The sequence below is a fragment of the Misgurnus anguillicaudatus genome, chromosome 25 (assembly GCF_027580225.2).
Source record: "Misgurnus anguillicaudatus chromosome 25, ASM2758022v2, whole genome shotgun sequence".
Taxonomy (NCBI): Eukaryota; Metazoa; Chordata; class Actinopteri; order Cypriniformes; family Cobitidae; genus Misgurnus; species Misgurnus anguillicaudatus.
The window spans coordinates 29,794,099-29,810,884 of NC_073361.2; the positions used below are offsets into that span (position 1 = coordinate 29,794,099).

At 38.1% G+C, this 16,786-nt stretch overlaps 1 protein-coding gene and 1 long non-coding RNA gene across 8 annotated transcripts; both read right to left on the minus strand.

The window, feature by feature from the left end:
- Window positions 1–130: 130 nt before the first annotated feature.
- Window positions 131–16,028, minus strand: LOC129426495 (uncharacterized). Of its 6 annotated transcripts, XM_073864164.1 has the most exons (7): window positions 6,507–6,663; window positions 6,256–6,428; window positions 2,045–2,262; window positions 1,772–1,865; window positions 1,536–1,634; window positions 973–1,179; window positions 131–680 (listed from the first exon to the last, which is right to left on the minus strand). In XM_073864164.1, the coding sequence occupies exons 1-7, from the start codon at window positions 6,556–6,558 to the stop codon at window positions 492–494; spliced, it is 1,032 nt and encodes a 343-aa protein (XP_073720265.1). In that variant the 5' UTR covers window positions 6,559–6,663; the 3' UTR covers window positions 131–491. The 6 variants fall into 6 exon arrangements, with proteins under 6 accessions (XP_073720265.1, XP_073720267.1, XP_073720266.1 ...); XM_073864166.1 differs by lacking the exons at window positions 6,256–6,428; window positions 6,507–6,663 and adding an exon at window positions 15,896–16,028; XM_073864165.1 differs by lacking the exons at window positions 6,256–6,428; window positions 6,507–6,663 and adding an exon at window positions 15,632–15,874.
- LOC129426500 (uncharacterized) lies at window positions 8,056–12,528 on the minus strand. Of its 2 annotated transcripts, none has more exons than XR_008638452.2 (3): window positions 12,201–12,528; window positions 10,651–10,846; window positions 8,056–8,289 (listed from the first exon to the last, which is right to left on the minus strand). It is a non-coding gene; the product is annotated as an uncharacterized lncRNA (long non-coding RNA). The 2 variants fall into 2 exon arrangements; XR_008638453.2 differs by lacking the exon at window positions 12,201–12,528 and adding an exon at window positions 12,138–12,162.
- Window positions 16,029–16,786: the final 758 nt, after the last annotated feature.

Here is a 16,786-nt window from a genome sequence, read left to right on the forward strand (position 1 = left end):
GCACATCAAAGTCATGCATCAAATAACTCCTCTTAAAAAGAGCAATCCATCTCAGTACTTGGTTACTTTTTCATAATTTAAACAGGATTTCACAATATTCTTAGTATCACCAGTGACAGGCAAAAACACGTTACATCAAACTAAGCCTTTATTTTTCATCCCACTTTACAAAATCTAGACATACGTGTCTATTATGTTTGCACATTTCCACTGATAAGTGTTATATCAAAGTAAACATTTATTTAAATTCGCCATGAAACAAAAGTAGCGATTCCCGTGGTGATGTATATCAAGTAAAAAGGCTTCTGAAATGAAAAAAGGCAGACTTTAAATTCTACTCCACTTTATAAAAACTAGCTCTGTCTGTGTTGGGATGCTTTTGGGGAAAAGACACATCACATGCGGTGTCCCATCAAACATTTCCACAGAAGTTGGTTGAGGTTCAAAGATAATACGGTTGTATAATCCTGCACTGGCTCGTCACATTAAATTCATGTCCTGAACAGTCCTGTTAAATGAGTTTTTTTAGACACCAGCGGCTCATCTGTGTGTTCTTCTTTTACTGCCACTGGGTTTGCAGTCTGAACAAAACTGTGACAGATCTTGTCCGACGTAGCAACTGAATTCATGCCGACCTCAAGTCTGTTCTCTGGTGGTACTTCAGTCTCTGCTGGTTCTTTCTATGAGGCAGAACAGAATCAGTGACTTAACTTTGAAACACATAACTTGTAATCATGCTATGATGAGCCTATAATAACATAATCACGTTAATCTAATTTGCTAATGACAGGCTGTGTCCGAATTTGCCTCCTCATGCATGATTCCCTACATTAATACACTAGTAAATTCCACCGAATTCATAATAACATCTGAAGCAAACATGTATTTATATCTTGGTCATTTGGGTAGTTAGCTCCAGCTAACTTGAGTTTGAGACCAAATAAAAGGCATAGAAAGAGAAACTGAACTTACTTTAATTTCTTTTTTAGTAGGTGAAGTTGAAATCTGTGGATCAATATCTTCACTGTCTAATGCTGGAGCAACAGAATCATTGGAGACATCTTCTTCAAGTTGGTCTTCTGACTTTATCTGGACTTCTGATATTATCTGGTCTTCAAATCCTTGCCCGTCCTCCAACATCTGATCTTCTGACTCTAATTCAGTCTGTGCCGATTCATCCTACATGGCAAAAAACATTGACATGTTATAAATCATAAGAAGTTGCGATAAAGAGTGTAATTGTTGGGTGAGAAACGCCGCAGCTTAGCATCACTATAGATCGCGTCATGTCAACTGATATCAAGGGTGTAGATTCGGTTTAAATGTTTCTATTTTGGAAAAAAGGACAGTGTGTTTCACAACACTATGCAAACTCAATTTTATATAAAGGTGTAAATCGATGTAAGATTTTAAAATTCAAAGTTTTCCTTAGCTTCGATCGTGCTATAGTTTAGGTTCAGGTCCATACCTCGAGTAGCTGGAGGTGTAATAACTGGACAACCAGTATGAAGTTAAGACTGTATTGGATGACTTACTGTCTGAGATGGAAAAGGAACTTCATAGCAGATCTCTGCCACCTCCGTGTCTTCATCTTTATCTGTGGACTGATGGTCCTGGCTGGACTGAGATGAATTTTTCTCACTTTCCTAAAAATGCATATATTGGACATAAAGCTATGAGAATGTTGTACTGGACAACTGCTGACAGTTTGATGAGAATGACAAATCTGCAGTAAAAAAAAACATTTGAAAGTTTAATGTGTAAATGTTTCTTTCTCACTTTCCACTTTTTGTAGTGCAAGCACATCAGTTAACGTCTCCAATCTTCTTTTTTTACTCCGAGCTGAAAGTTCTTCCCCACGCACCCTAAATGAACGAGAGATTAAACTGGTTAACTGTAGACAGACTGTATGTAAGAAGCAAAGATGTATTGAATTCCATAAAAGTGCATTACTTTGGCATTCCCATTTGCACATCATCCCATTGATTTTAATCTTTAATATCAATTTATCTAACATTTATGTTAACCTGGCAACAATCCTCACCTCTTCAGTAAGTAAAAAGCCAGCTCCGTGTCAGTCCTAAATCCATTTTTTTCTCGGTACGTTTGCCACAGCGGAAAAGCTGCGCCAATGTCAATTGTTGTTTTTGCCTCCTGTCTGTCACTTTCGTTTTTCGCTTGGATCCCTTCTGGGGTTTGAAGTGTCATTGAATTGATACCAGATAACTGACCAGAGATCACCAAAAGTGAATTATCCTTGATCTATAACAGAGGACAAAACATCACAACACCACAATTTAGAAACAAAATCGTCATATCTTTTTTAATATCTTCTAAATCATATCAATAAAAAACAAAGTTCAGTCTGAGCACAAGTATCCTAAAATAAATTATCTTAAAAAGGTGCAAAATAATTTACAAACATTGCATTTCACACTTTACATCACTTTTGGATATTTACATGACAACTCTGTAAGCCAACTGTAGTAGTTACTGTAACCTGTAACTAATCACAGTAGTTATTTGCTCTAGTATGCGACAAAAAAATCACGCCATGTAAGTAAATGGCGCCCCCTCTCGGTTAGGCGTAGCAAAATGGCCGCTCAATGGCGGCTTCACCTCCCGCTGTTACTTAGCGTTATATGCTAACAATTCGCAATCCATTCATTCATTTAAATATCTCCAAAAAACTCTAAAAGAAGAAACACATCTGAAAATGAACCAGGACATCTCAGAATGGTTAAATTATTATTTATTTATTATTAATTATCGAGTTTTTCCCATTTGCAACTGTGGATGAGCAACACAGACACGTACGTTAACGTTAAATATTGTGATAACATTTGTGCAAAATAAAAAACCCTCGCACAAATACGTTCAAAACGTTAGATAAGCACTATAACGACATTATATTAATATGAGGGGTGGTCTCCGTGACAATAATAGCTTTAGCAACGTTTTGGAAGTGGCTAACAACAGGCACATCGACCGAGTGCCGATTTGCTCAAAAATCATAAAAAAACAACAACGTGATAAGTTACTTACTCCTCCGGGAACTAAAGATGGATCACGAATAGTTGGTACAGATCCATCCCTTATTAGCAACTTTTTAGCAAAGCCTGCATTGTATTGCCCCTCGTTCACAAAGCATTCTGAGGTGAAATGATTGGCGCAAACAAAAACGAATCTGGGTATAATTTGAGGCACGTTGCCTTTAAAAATAAAACTAATCCACTGCGTCCTCAGTTCCTCGGATGTTGGGAGTAAATGAATACTCCTATGTTCATTTTTACATCCGATAACAAAACACCGAGAATGCTTAAGCCGAATGTTAGGAGGCATTGTTGTCGCTATCCGATTGTTAAGTCTGACGTCACACGACACCACTTCCGGGTCCAAACGCTCATCGGGGGTCAAATAAAGCTTTGGAAAAAACCTTGATACTAAATGTGATACTGCTGCAGCCTAAATCCAAATCCCGTGAAATGTTGGGGTTAGGATTAGGATAAAATAAGCGATTATCCGGCGAGATTTTGGCAGTTGCTGTATTCCTGCTAGCCTCTCAGACTGGAATAAAGAGAGAAAGCAAGCTGCCGCGAATACACGATTTGAGCTTGCTTGCTTGCTCGCTCTCATAAATAGGTCGTCATACTACTTACTTAGTTATAGTTTGCTAGTAAGCTAAGGTTAACACAGGTAAAGGTAAATTATTTGTTAATGTTGTTAGCTCACTAAGAAACGTACAATTTAAACCGAATGGCTTCATCTGTCAATAGATGGATACAGTCACTACTTACGGATTGCGGTAGGGGTTGTGATGGCAATATAGTCGGTATTGCCCTTTTCTTCAGTGTCAAACGCTTAGCGAAACCTGCTTGATATTGTCCCAGGTTCGAGAAGCTGTCAATTGTGAAATGGGCAGAGCAAACTAACAACTTTGAATTGAAGTGTCGCGGTATCTTGTTATAGATGAACATCAACCATGCCTGTTGACACTGCCTTTCCATGGGAAGGGTATGGAAAGTGCACACATTCCCTGCACAGCCTGGAACGTAACATTTATATCCGTGATCTGCCATTTTCGCTATGTGCACGTTCGGCTGACCTAGAAAGTGGGCGGGTAAATCACGACTGTAACGTCACAGTTGGTGTTATGTTGGGATTGGCCCCGGACCACAAAAACAGAAAAGGGTAATTTTTTAAGATTTATACATTATCTGAAAGATGGATGAATACGATTTCCATTGATGTATGGTTTGTTAGGATAGGACAATATTTGGCTGAGATAACCATTTGAAAATCTGGAATCAGAAAAAAACAGAATTTTGATAAAATTGCCTTTAAAGTTGTCTAAATGGCGTCATTAGCAGGTTTTTATATTTATGCTGGGAAATGTACAAAATATCTTCATTGAACATGATATTTACTTAAAGGAACATAGTGACTTTTTGGGGCTTATTCCAAGTATAGGTCTCTGCGGAACAAAAAGGGGCGTTTCTCGATTTTGAGGTGGTTTTTTTAGACTGGGATTAGGCGGTTTTAACCATTCAATCAAAAAAGTACGGAAGCCCTGAAAAGCCATACATCATTATTTTTAAACCACTTTTCAGTTTGAAGACGCACCAAAATTGGGAAACATCTCTTTCTGACCTCCTTCTCGACTTATTCACCATATCCCCCAGCGCCATAACTCTGCCTGACGCACCCACCGTTAGCTTAGCCCAAAGACTGGAAGTAAATGGCTCCAGCCAGCATACTGCTCCCAATAAGCGACAAAATAACGGCAACATTTTCCTATTTATATGTTGTGATTTCTATAGTCACAGCGTGTACAAATAACAAGGTCATATGAGAGAGACATCTTTTAACCGTATAGACTGTATCAGCATTAACACCATAAACCCGCAGCTTTTGCGGTCATCACGTAATTTCCGGTAAACTCTGTGAAGAATAAATAACAACAAAGTCCTTTTAAGGTAGTTTATTTATATAACAAGCAAAATAAACAACATGTAGATTGCACAGGAACCCAAAACATTTGTTATTTTCGACCAGGTATTTGTTTAAGAGTTCAGTTTCAGAAAGTAGTCAGACTATTAAACAAATAGAAAGCGGAAGTAAAGTTCAGACCAGACGTTTGTTATCGCGTCACCGCACGTGCGCCTGATGAAACGGTCTATAGAGGGTATGCATTGATGTCACTTTTGTATGTGACCATGAAGAAGCACGCCCTGTTAAGTGGCAAACATTCAACAAAATGGCTGGTTTTCATGGTGGGTGCGGCGAAAAAGCCAGTTAAACTGACTATTAACAGCTTAAATTGAATTTAGTTGGACTTGATAGCAGTGGTGAACAATACTTAGTAACATTAGTTACATTTTCCAAGCATCTGTGCTTTATTAGGGTGTTTGTCTTGGGAAATTTGTTATTTCCCTACACTGTAAAGCATAGAATCATACTATTGCATATTAAAATTTATTTAATACACAATTACATTAAAATTGTGTACTTTTACTTGAGTAAAACAAAAACTTGTATTTCTGAGATGTAATAGAGTAAAAATTATGATAATATGCTTTGGAATGTATGTTTTCCAAAGAAAAACACAGATAAAATACAAATACTTGAAAAAATAGTTTTAAGTAGAAAGTAAAATACTTAAGTAGTGTCCACCTCTGCTTGAATTTACTTCTCCTTTCGGTGATATTTGGCAGTCTGTAAAACGATTTCACACTGTACACAAATTCAGCCGCTCTGTCTTTTGCCACTCAGTGGGCGTAACCGCAGTCACTTTCACCGGAGGTGACGTCACGTGCATACCAAGGCGAAGCACTGCTACTTGGGCGGAGTGATTAGCGCAAGCACCGTTGTTGTTTCAAAACCAACGTGACTATCTAGGTAGTACATCCATGAAGTTAAGAATATGGGTGAAGTCTTTTGAAAGAACAAGCAAAACAAAATATTATATATGGTTCTATTATAAAATGTATTAAAGAAATAGGAGTATGTTATGTGAATGTCATATGCCTACAAGTGCTTCACACTCCAGTCCAGTTGGTGGCGGTAAATGCACCATAAGTTGGTTTGCCATCCGCCATAAAAAGTCAATAGAAGAGAAAGGTAGTAGATCCCGAGAACAACCGCAATAGTAGTGGCCACCCTATTTATGTAATAGTGTCACTAACGTTACATTAGATGTAGCAAATGGCACTATTACAGTAGGCTAGTCATCTAAAAACATAACGGAACACTTACCGCAGCCGATTCACGTTGTCCTGTCTGTACTATCAATGATGGGATGGCTGTATCCTTCAGCACAAGTTTCATTGTCCGTGTGGCAAATTGCATTTTTTGAAAATAGTCGTCCTCAGTAAAATGTTCGGAGCAAACCCGATGGCCCTTGATGGTGGCTACAGGTGTGTGTAGATCTATATCCAGAGCAAGTAGCCATTGATTCATCAGGTCAGCGTTTCTGGTTGGAATCCTATGAAATATCATTCTATTACCTGGTCTCCCCTGTTTATTGTTGCAGCTCTTTACAATGCAGTAAACACCCATGATTGTAATGGATTTATTATCTAGCAATTGCTGACTCTAGTCTATTACTCCAACTATGCGCGAACTCTAGTCTCTGCTCCTCACCACCGGACTACTCACGTGCTGCGAGCATATCACTCCGCCCAAGTAGCAGTGCTTCGCCTTCTGAGAATATAGTTCCTTGTATGTGGTTTAAAGATGGCTGTGTGTCTCACTTGACCTTGCCACTTGTACACGCTGTGACCATACAAACCACAACATATATGCTAAATAGGAAAATGCTGGTGCCACTTGTCACTTATTGGGAGCAGTATGCTAGCTGGAGCCATTTACTTACAGTCTCTGTGCCAAGCTAGGCTAGCTAGCTGTGGGTGCATCAGAAGGAGTTAAAGGACGCAAGGAGATGTAATGGTATGTATTGACTTATCTAACTCTGGGAGATACGGCGAACAAGTCCCAAAAAGGCATGTTCCTTTAAGTAAAGATATTTTGTACATTTCCCATAAATATATCAACACTTTATTTTGTGAATGCAGTTGCTAATTATGTTATTTAGACAACTTTAAAGGTGATTTTATCAAAATTCTGATTTTTTTTCTTGTACCCTTACAGAAAAAGCACATGTATTTCACATGTGCAAAACACATCTGCTCACATGTGCAAAACACATCTGCTCACATGTGCAAAACACATCTGCTCACATGTGCAAAACATGCTTTTGGAACACTTTTGTGTGAATCACATGCGAATTCCCATGTGAAACACATGCAAATTCACATGTGAAACACATGCAAATTCCCATGTGAAACACATGCAAATTCACATGTGAAACACATGGGCTCACATGTGAAGCACATGCAAATTCACATGTGAAACACATGCAAATTCCCTTTCAATTTCACATGTGAAATGTGTGCTTTTGGAACATTTTTGTGTGAATCCCATGTGAAACACATGTGAAATTAGTGGATCACATGTGGCACATGTAAAAAAATGGTCATCACATTATGCACATGTGATCACATGTGTTTCACATGGGATTCACACAAAAATGTTCCAAAAGCACACATTTCACATGTGAAATTTATTGTGTGAAAACATGTTAAAATCACATGTGACACATGAAAACATGTTAGAATCACATGCAGAACATGTGTTTTGCACATGGGAAATGTGTGCTTTTGGAACACTTTTGTGTGAATCACATGTGAATTTCCATGTGAAGCACAGGGGATCACATGTTAAACACATGCAAATTCCCATGTGAAACACAAAAAATTGTCATCACATTATGCACATGTGATCACATGGGTTTCTCATGTGATCACGTATTTTTTCACATGTGATGTTGAGAGTTAAAATATATAAAGTAGGCCATACATTTGCTTATCATAACCCAGGACTCAAACTCACCCTTTGACCCCAAGGGTAAGCTATAATCTTACTAAGATGTCGGTGATATAAAATAAAGGCACCATGATGTGACTTTGACATAAGACACATTTTACTGTAAGGAAAAACTGATTCAAATGGAGAATTTATTTGCAAACATACAGCAAATTTTAAGAAGTATCCAAACATATTCATAAAAAAACAAGTATCAATAAAATGCTGTCCATACAACAACAACTGTATATCTGAGTGTGTGTGTGTGTGTGTGTGGGAGAGAGAGAGATAGAGAGAGATATGTGTCTTTATGCATGTCCATTGTTATATGTGCATCAGTCCTCAGATTCTCTTCCAGCAGGCTCCCTGTTTTAGGATAATAAAAAAATTAAAGATTAGAGCAGTACAAGCATCAGTCTCTCTTGATAGCATTTACTTTTTGAATTTCAGGATTAGCTGTTTTTAGTTGTATGATCTTTGTAGGAATGGCCACTCAAATGTGGCATCAACGACCGATTATGAAACCATGATCGTGTGGGTTTATTTATTTTTTGTGGTTATGGCAGCATTTGGTTAGCATTACAACTTTTAAACATTGATTATGATGAACTATGCATGTGCATAATGAAACACCTGTTCTTGTCGCAGGTCCTGGCATATACAGGTAGATACAACAATAAAATGCTCACTACTGTTTCGCCGTGCGAGAATGCATGAGAAAAGTCAGGAATCGATCAAAAGAATCAAAATGCGTGCATCGTAACGAATCCCCGGTTCTTTAACGTTTTAATCGGTTCTAAAATGAAACTGATTCTTGATACCCAACCCTAGTAAGTATTGTTATTTGTATTGGTGTATGATCTTACTCTGCACTTATGGCGCTTTTCCATTGCATAGTACCCCACGGTTTAGTTTAGTTTGGGTCGGGTCAGCTCACCTCACTTTGGCGTGGTTAGCTTTTCCATCGAGCCATCCTAGTGGGAGGGATTATAGGGGTGTCGTTATATTTGCGTACTGCTGTGACATCATACAAGTGAGAGCGTCATTGTACATTTCCATACATTTATTATTTTCTCAGTCCGCCACAAAATTAAAATTGGCCACCACAAATAGATGTTTGCACATTGCGTTTATCACTAACGTTACATCTGTCTCACATGACAGTTTCTGTTCAAACACCGCGGCGTCAGTCGACGGCGCTCCGCTGAGCCTCAATGAAGTTGCATTTAAGCATATAATGCTGAAGTGCTCGATGTGAATGTTCCGCCAAAAACTGCAAGTTTGGAAAAAACTGGTGTTCCTGATTCTCAACCTGTGGATGTTTTTCATCGCTAAAAGGGAGTTTGGGAACTTATAGCAGAGCACAGATGACAACATGTTTGCTCGAGACAGCGCAAGCTAGCACAGGTAAAGCTAATCTACATTATAGGATGACGCGATTTTCTCAGACCAATCAGTGATCTACAGTGTTTTTGCGTCACGTTTGGTATCAGCTCGGGTCGCTTTTGGCGCTTTTCCATTGCATAGTACCCCACGGTTTAGTTTAGTTTGGGTCGGGTCAGCTCACCTCACTTTGGCGTGGTTAGCTTTTCCATTGAGTTTAGTTTCACTTCGCAGTGGGAGGAATTATAGGCGTGTCGTTATATTTGCGCTGCATACGGCTGTGACATCATACAAGAGAGAGCGTCCTTGTACATTCCCATACATTTATTTATTAGTCCGCCACAAAATTAAAATTGGCCACCACAAATAGATGTTTACTTTGCACATCGCGTTTATAACTACCTCTGACTCACATGACAGTTTCTGTTCAAACACCCGTGGCGTCAGTCGACGGCTCCGCTGAGCCTCAATGAAGTTGCATTAAAGCATAAATAATACTGACGTGCACGTCGCGAATGTGCCGCCACAAAATTAAAATTGGCCACCACAAATAGAAGTTTACTTTGCACATCGCGTTTATAACTTCCTCTGTCTCACATAACAGTTTCTGTTCAAACACCCGTGGCGTCTGTCGACGGCGCTCCGCTGAGCCTCAATGAAGTTGCATTAAAGCATAAATAATACTGACGTGCACGTCGCGAATGTGCCGCCACCAACTGCAAGTCTGGAAAAAACTTTTATGTGTTCCTGATTCACAACCTGTGGATGTTTTTAATCGCTAAAAGGGTGTTTGGAAACTTAAAACAGAGCACAGATGACAACATGTTTGCTCGAGACAGCGCAAGCTAGCAGCAAGCCTTAAGCTAAAGCTAATATTTTACATAATAGGATGACGGCGCCGATGACGATTCTCTTAGACCAATCAGTGAACTACAGTGTTTACGCGTCACGTTTGGTATCAGCTCGGGTCGCTTGGAACCCCAACCGAGGTGGAACGAAAAAAAGTATCGGGTACTACGAAGTGATCCCAATGGAAAAGCTCCCAAAAGTAAACTGACCCGACCCAAACTAAACCAAACCGTGGGGTACTATGCAATGGAAAAGCGCCATTTGAACCCCAACCGAGGTGGTACGAAAAAAAGTATCGGGTACTATGTACTGCACCCAATGGAAAAGCTCCCAAAAGTAAGCTGACCCGACCCAAACTAAACCAAACCGTGGGGTACTATGCAATGGAAAAGCGACATTAGAATAGGAATGTAATAGTTAAAAAGAATAATATTTGTGTAAACAAGTTGGTAAACTATAATTTGCCCAAAACTCACAATTTTGTAACATGCTTACCTATTACTAGCTTCACTTTCTCTGTCAGGACTCTGTCTTTGTTCACCAGTGGTCCCTTTTTCCCTGTGACGGAGCATGTTGTCATTTTTTCTAAGGTGGAAATGGAGTCCATCACAGTTCTGGTGAGTTTCTTGTAATTCTCACACTTTTGGGCATAATCCAAGGTGACTGGGTTCAATTTAGTGACAGATGTGTTCTCTAAAGATAAAAAAAACATAATCCTATATTAACAGGCCAGCCCACCTTGGAAAAATATTTTAAATACAATAGTGTAACAACCAAAGGGACAGATGACCCCAAAATAAACATTATTTACCAATTTACCATTATGTTAATCTTCAATATTGTGAGTAAAACCTTACATTCTGTTCATCTTTCAATCTGTTCATATTACTAGGTATTATAGAAATACCTTTCTTTGTGTTCCACAGAGTAACATAAGTGTATGGAATTGAAATGACATAAGGGTTAGTAAATGACAACAGAATTTTCTTGTTAGGGTGCACATTGCCCTTAAAGGCCTGGAGAACTATGTAGAATCTTTTGTTGCCCTGGAAGTAATAAGCCCAAAACCTATGCTTCTTTAATTTTGCTCAGGACAACTAAGAGACAAACAAAGAATTGTGTTTTGTTTTCTCTTAACTTTTACTGCCTGTCTAAAATATACTGTTTTGCACATTAAAGCAGGGGTGCCCAAACTTTTTTCTACCAAGGGCCAAAAATCCAACCTGACTAAGAGGCGAGAGTTTAAAGTAAATGTTGCTGTGTTATATATTAAAATTAAAGTTGCCCTGATTCTCATAATTTATAAATTTCTAATAATAAATAAGCAAACATTACTTTGTTGCCACCAATTTCCCGATACGATACATATCCCGATACAAGGCCGCGATGCACATCACGATACAATAATATTTTGAATTACATTTTTGTTCAGAATTTAGTAACATTATTATTATTATCTGTTTATTATACATTGAATAAGCAGTGTTGTAACTGTTGTGTTTTTGACATTCATTTATTAGCTTTTGGGGTAATTCGTAGAAATACTTTAAGTAATACTTAATAATGTTTTTTTTAAAGCAGATTTACAAATATAGTGCCTTACTCTAAGCATTATATTTGTCTCTCATTTAATTATTCTATATCTATGAATATATGTATACACATGCAGTCAAACCTAATACTACTGTATTTAATAGAAGTTTGCAAGTTGTGCAGACGCGTGCGCCCTTTAACTTTAACTCTACATATTCCGCGAGTCATATGCGTATTTTCGATCAACAGCGATTCGTCATGCTACTTTCAAAAGTGCATCCGAATCGATACAGAAGGTGCTGTTTATATGCGCGCATCGTCAGGCGTTCATGACGATGTATCTTCGTATCGATATTTTGAACACAGCACTACTGTTTATGCATAACTAATACAGTTTTATTTTCAAAGGTAACTGAGAAAATAATTTTGCCAATCATTTTTACATTTACATTTTCCTTTGTCTGTGTGCCACTGCCTCGACCTCCCCATTATTAGCCTATAGTGCAGGGTACCTGAGTTCGTTGAGTTTCGTGATGCACACCTTCAAGTATCCATGTACATTAAAAATAAATGTATTCATTTTAATTCCTTGCATTTAATTTCAATTTACATTTTTGTAATGTACAAATAAAACAAAAAAAATTACATTTTAAAAACTGTTTAATTAGAAATATAAACATCTGCGTCAATGATGTTTCCTTATCTCACGTGGCATGGCTGGCCAAATTAAAGGTCATTGGCCCTAGTTTGGGCACCTCTAAATTAAAGGGATAGTTCCCCCCAAAATGGTCATAATTTACTCACTCTAATGTTGTTACAAACCTGGATAAATTTCTTTGTTCTGATGAACACAAAGGAAGATATTTTGAGTAATGTTTGTAACCAAATCAATTAGAGGCCCCATTGACTTCTAGTATTCTTTTTCCTATTATGGAAGTCAATGGGGCCTCTGATCAGTTTGGTTACAAACATTACTCAAAATATCTTCCTTTTTGTTCATCAGCACAAATAAATGATGCAAGTTTGTAACAACAGGAGAGTGGGTCAATTTCCCGAATTTTATTTTTGGGTGAACTATCCCTTTAAGCAAGTGAATGTAAACAAAACAGGTTCTGTTTTATTTGGCTTACCTTGCTTTGCTTTGCAGTTGAGTGTGAATCATCCACTACCTGAAAAAGAAGTGTATGGAGTGTTGAGGTCAGCAGTATTTTAAATAATGATTATGAAAAATTTCACATCTATCAGCTGTTTACAAACCCAGGTATTGCTAGTGCAGGAGTTTTTAAACGGTATGATAGCTAGTACCCCATATGATAAAGTTTTAGCGAGGGACCGCTTTCCTAAAGTTTTTATCCATATTTTGTAAAGAAACATTGTAATTATGTTTTCAGCAATTTTTTTACAAACTCAAATAATTGGCTACTACTGTGTATACGTTTACCATTTTTGATTTGTCTTTTTCCCTTGAAATTTGCTGGGGAATCTCTTACTGCACGTTCACACTGCCGCCGACCTGAGCTTCCAAAGTTACCGAAAGTCATTCATTTACAATGAAAGCTGACTTCTATCAGCTGCAAGGAGCGTCAAATCCATTGGCATCGCATTTGAGCGACCAGAGCATCAATCAAAAAGTTGAAAGAAGCTCAACTTTATGGTAATGAGGTATGACGCGGTTCAGCGGCAAACAGCAGCAAAACGCCAGCAACCAATCGGAATATAGCCTAGACATTCTTTGCTAGCTGATTCCGAAGAAACATTTCAGGGTGACAAAGACTTCAGAGCGGCCAAAGCGTCAACAAGCTTCCGCGTACTTATCGACAAATGTCCTTGACCAGGCGGCCTGAGCTTTTTTGGAAGCTCAAGTCGGCAGCAGTGTTAACGTACAGTTAGACCACAACCTGAGGGACCCCAGTTTGAAAAAACCCTGCTCTAGTGGACCAAACTGTCTATTTCACAATGGCTATGTTTACATGCACAAAAATTTGTCAATCCGACTGAATTTAATACGATTGAAAGTTACGACGATATAGTTTACATGCACTCTAAACATCTGATTTAAATGTTCGTTTACATGTACATTATATAGAATCCGAACCGAAAGTCTGCACAAGCACACCGCCAGGGTTGCCAGACTCGCATATCAAAACCATCCGAATGGATGTTCAAAACTAGCCCAAAAGCATCCCAATGACTATTCACAGCCCAAATACCAATAACTAAGCAACCAAATAAATTAATCTTTAACCCGCAGAAAAAAACAACTGCTGGAACTGTAGCCCAAATCTAAACTCGAAAAAAAGCAGAGGACTTGGCAACGCTACGCTGCGGACAGCATCTCTCGTCGAGTTCACGCTTTATCTCTGGATAAAAGTTAAAACTGAGTTAGAAAGTTGTTCTTAAGAAGTTTTCAGATATAGGTAATGAAAACACACTTTTTAAAAGGCACAACGCTATATTAATTACTTTAAGTAGCCTAATGTTTTAAAAGTACACATAAACGCTGCAGAATTTAGTACATTGCGTGCACAGCGCGTGACCCCATTAACGTTACGTGATGCATTACCTTGTTGTTGCGTGTTTCTGTGACGAGAATCATGTGATATAAGAGGTAAATATAATACGTGAACTTGGAGCACAAATTTCCATTTTAGAAAAAAATCAGATTTAGAAAATACTATGATTCACGCGTTTACATGCATACTTTTCTCCTGCTGATCGGATCACAGATCGGAATACGATCCAAATTTGCATCCGATCGTCTTCAATCATATTGATTAAGGTGTTTACATGACGACTTTTTAATACGATTGAGCCATCAATATGATTACAGATGGATTATTTGGTTGCATGTAAACTTACCTAATTTGGGGTGATACCGGGTTGCATATTCACTTTATGGTTTGAAGGAGTCTCATCCTCTTCGTTATCATCTTCCTCACGAGCAAAATGTAGCCTTACAAAACAGTGAGTTTCACGTCTTTGTAAACGAAAGTTTAATGCATTTTAGGAAGGATTGTTCCAGTGCACCATTAAACCCATTGTAGAGGTATGAGGTGAAACACAAACACCCTAAAATTCTCGGGGTAGCCGCATATGTCGAAATTTCAGTCAAAACCGTTCTATTTCATCATAAACAATCTGAAAACAGGACTTTAAGTGTAATATACCGAACTTGTCCTTTAAAGGCTTCCGTAGAAACATGGTGGCACAAAATGGCGACTTCCATGTAAGGGAACCCTCAGTGTATGTAGATAAAAACAGCTAATTCTAAGGTAATAAAAACATAACGGTTTATAAAGAAAGGTCTTTATCCACCCCTGATCATACAGTTTTGTATATTATTTTCCATTTCTTTAAAGAGATTCTTCTAAAAATTACACACTGCACCTATAAGTAAGAATTGTTAAATTATCTACTTCTAACCCATTGTTAATTATTTGTAAACATCATCATGAAACAAAACGACTGACAAATTACCAAATTAAAATCTAATATAATACACCAGTATCTGTGTTTGTAATTTCTGTGTGACCCACATGTAGGGATGGTGCCAAGTCTGGGTTGACCAAAAATATGAGACGTTACATACAAGTAACATAAAAACATCTCAAACCATCAGTAACAGCAATGCAATAGTGACACAAACATGTTACTCACATCTGTGCTTTGTGGAGCGAGTATGTTAGCCTATTGCATGTGAAAATAGCTTGCATTGCTAACGTCGTGCTTACTGTTTTTAGACAATATTGACTTGGCTATCGACTTGTTTTGGTAACGTAACTCCACAAGTAGCTCTGTAGCTAACAGTTGTTCTATTTTCAGAACAGCCAACTTATATGTCATTGTCTATCTAACGTTACTTTGCTAACTTTACGGTTTTACTGCTAACAACTATATTACCATGTATATGCTACTGTGTGATCAGAAACAGCAAAAGTCTTACCTCTTGACGAATGCGTTTGATATCAGATGGCCGTTCGTCGTCTGGGAAGGTAAATATGGACGGAATTGCGGTGTCCTTTAGCGCGGTTCGCTTCATTCCGAGTACATTAAGTTCCCAGTCATCCAGCTTAAAATGGAGACTGCAAACCCTCAAGTTTTTTAAGTTTACCGCATCAGTGTCTTCTCCATACTTTGGATGGTTGATAGCCCGCAGCCACTGTTTACACCGCTCCCAATCTTTAACCGGCAAATGGTGAAAACTTACTTCTCGTCCTTTCCTGGTTTTGGGTGAACATCTCGGCACAAAGCAACTTATCACCATGTCGGTATTTATAATAATGTGTCAACTATCGTCAAAGGGACTCACGTGTCTGTAAAAGTTGTATTTAGCTTAGTTGAATTTCCCTCCCGCCCTATCGAACCGGTAGGCGTGACTTGGGAGTGGCCTCGTAGAGCAGCAAAGCAATGCATTCTGGGATTTGGTGTTTTTCATCCACATGAGCAAAAACACATTTTCTGGCTTTTCTCGGCCTAGAAGGCACAAATTTCTAAAAAAACCTTCAAATTTCTACTACTGACCCAATTTAATAATATATTTAACTGGTTGCACCAATTTTAGCATAGCTGAGCATAATCCTTTGAATCTGATTAGACCATTAGCATCGCACTTAAAAATAAGTAAAGATTTTTGATATTTTTCCTATGTAAAACTTGACTCTTCTGTAGTAACATCGTATACTAAGAAAGACGGAAAATTAAAAGTTGATATTTTCTAGGCTGATATGGCTATGAACTATACTCTCATTCTGGCGTAATAATCAAGGACTTTGCTGCTGTAACATTGCTGCAGTAGGAGTAAGGATATTACGCAGCGCCTGAAAATAGTTCCCTTGGTTACTTTCAATAGCAGGGGAATATGTTCAGGCGCTGCCTAATATCATTGCCCCTGCTGCAGCCTTGTTACAGCATCAAAGTCCTTAATTATTACACCAGAATGAGAGTATAGTTCCTAGCCATATCGGCCAAGAAAATATCAACTTTTAATTTTCTGTCAGTAAAATTAAATCTATAGCCTCAGTTATATACTATTATCTAAAAAATATAAATATAAAAACATCAATTGTAATTTTAACAAAGCTATAAGAACATAAATCAC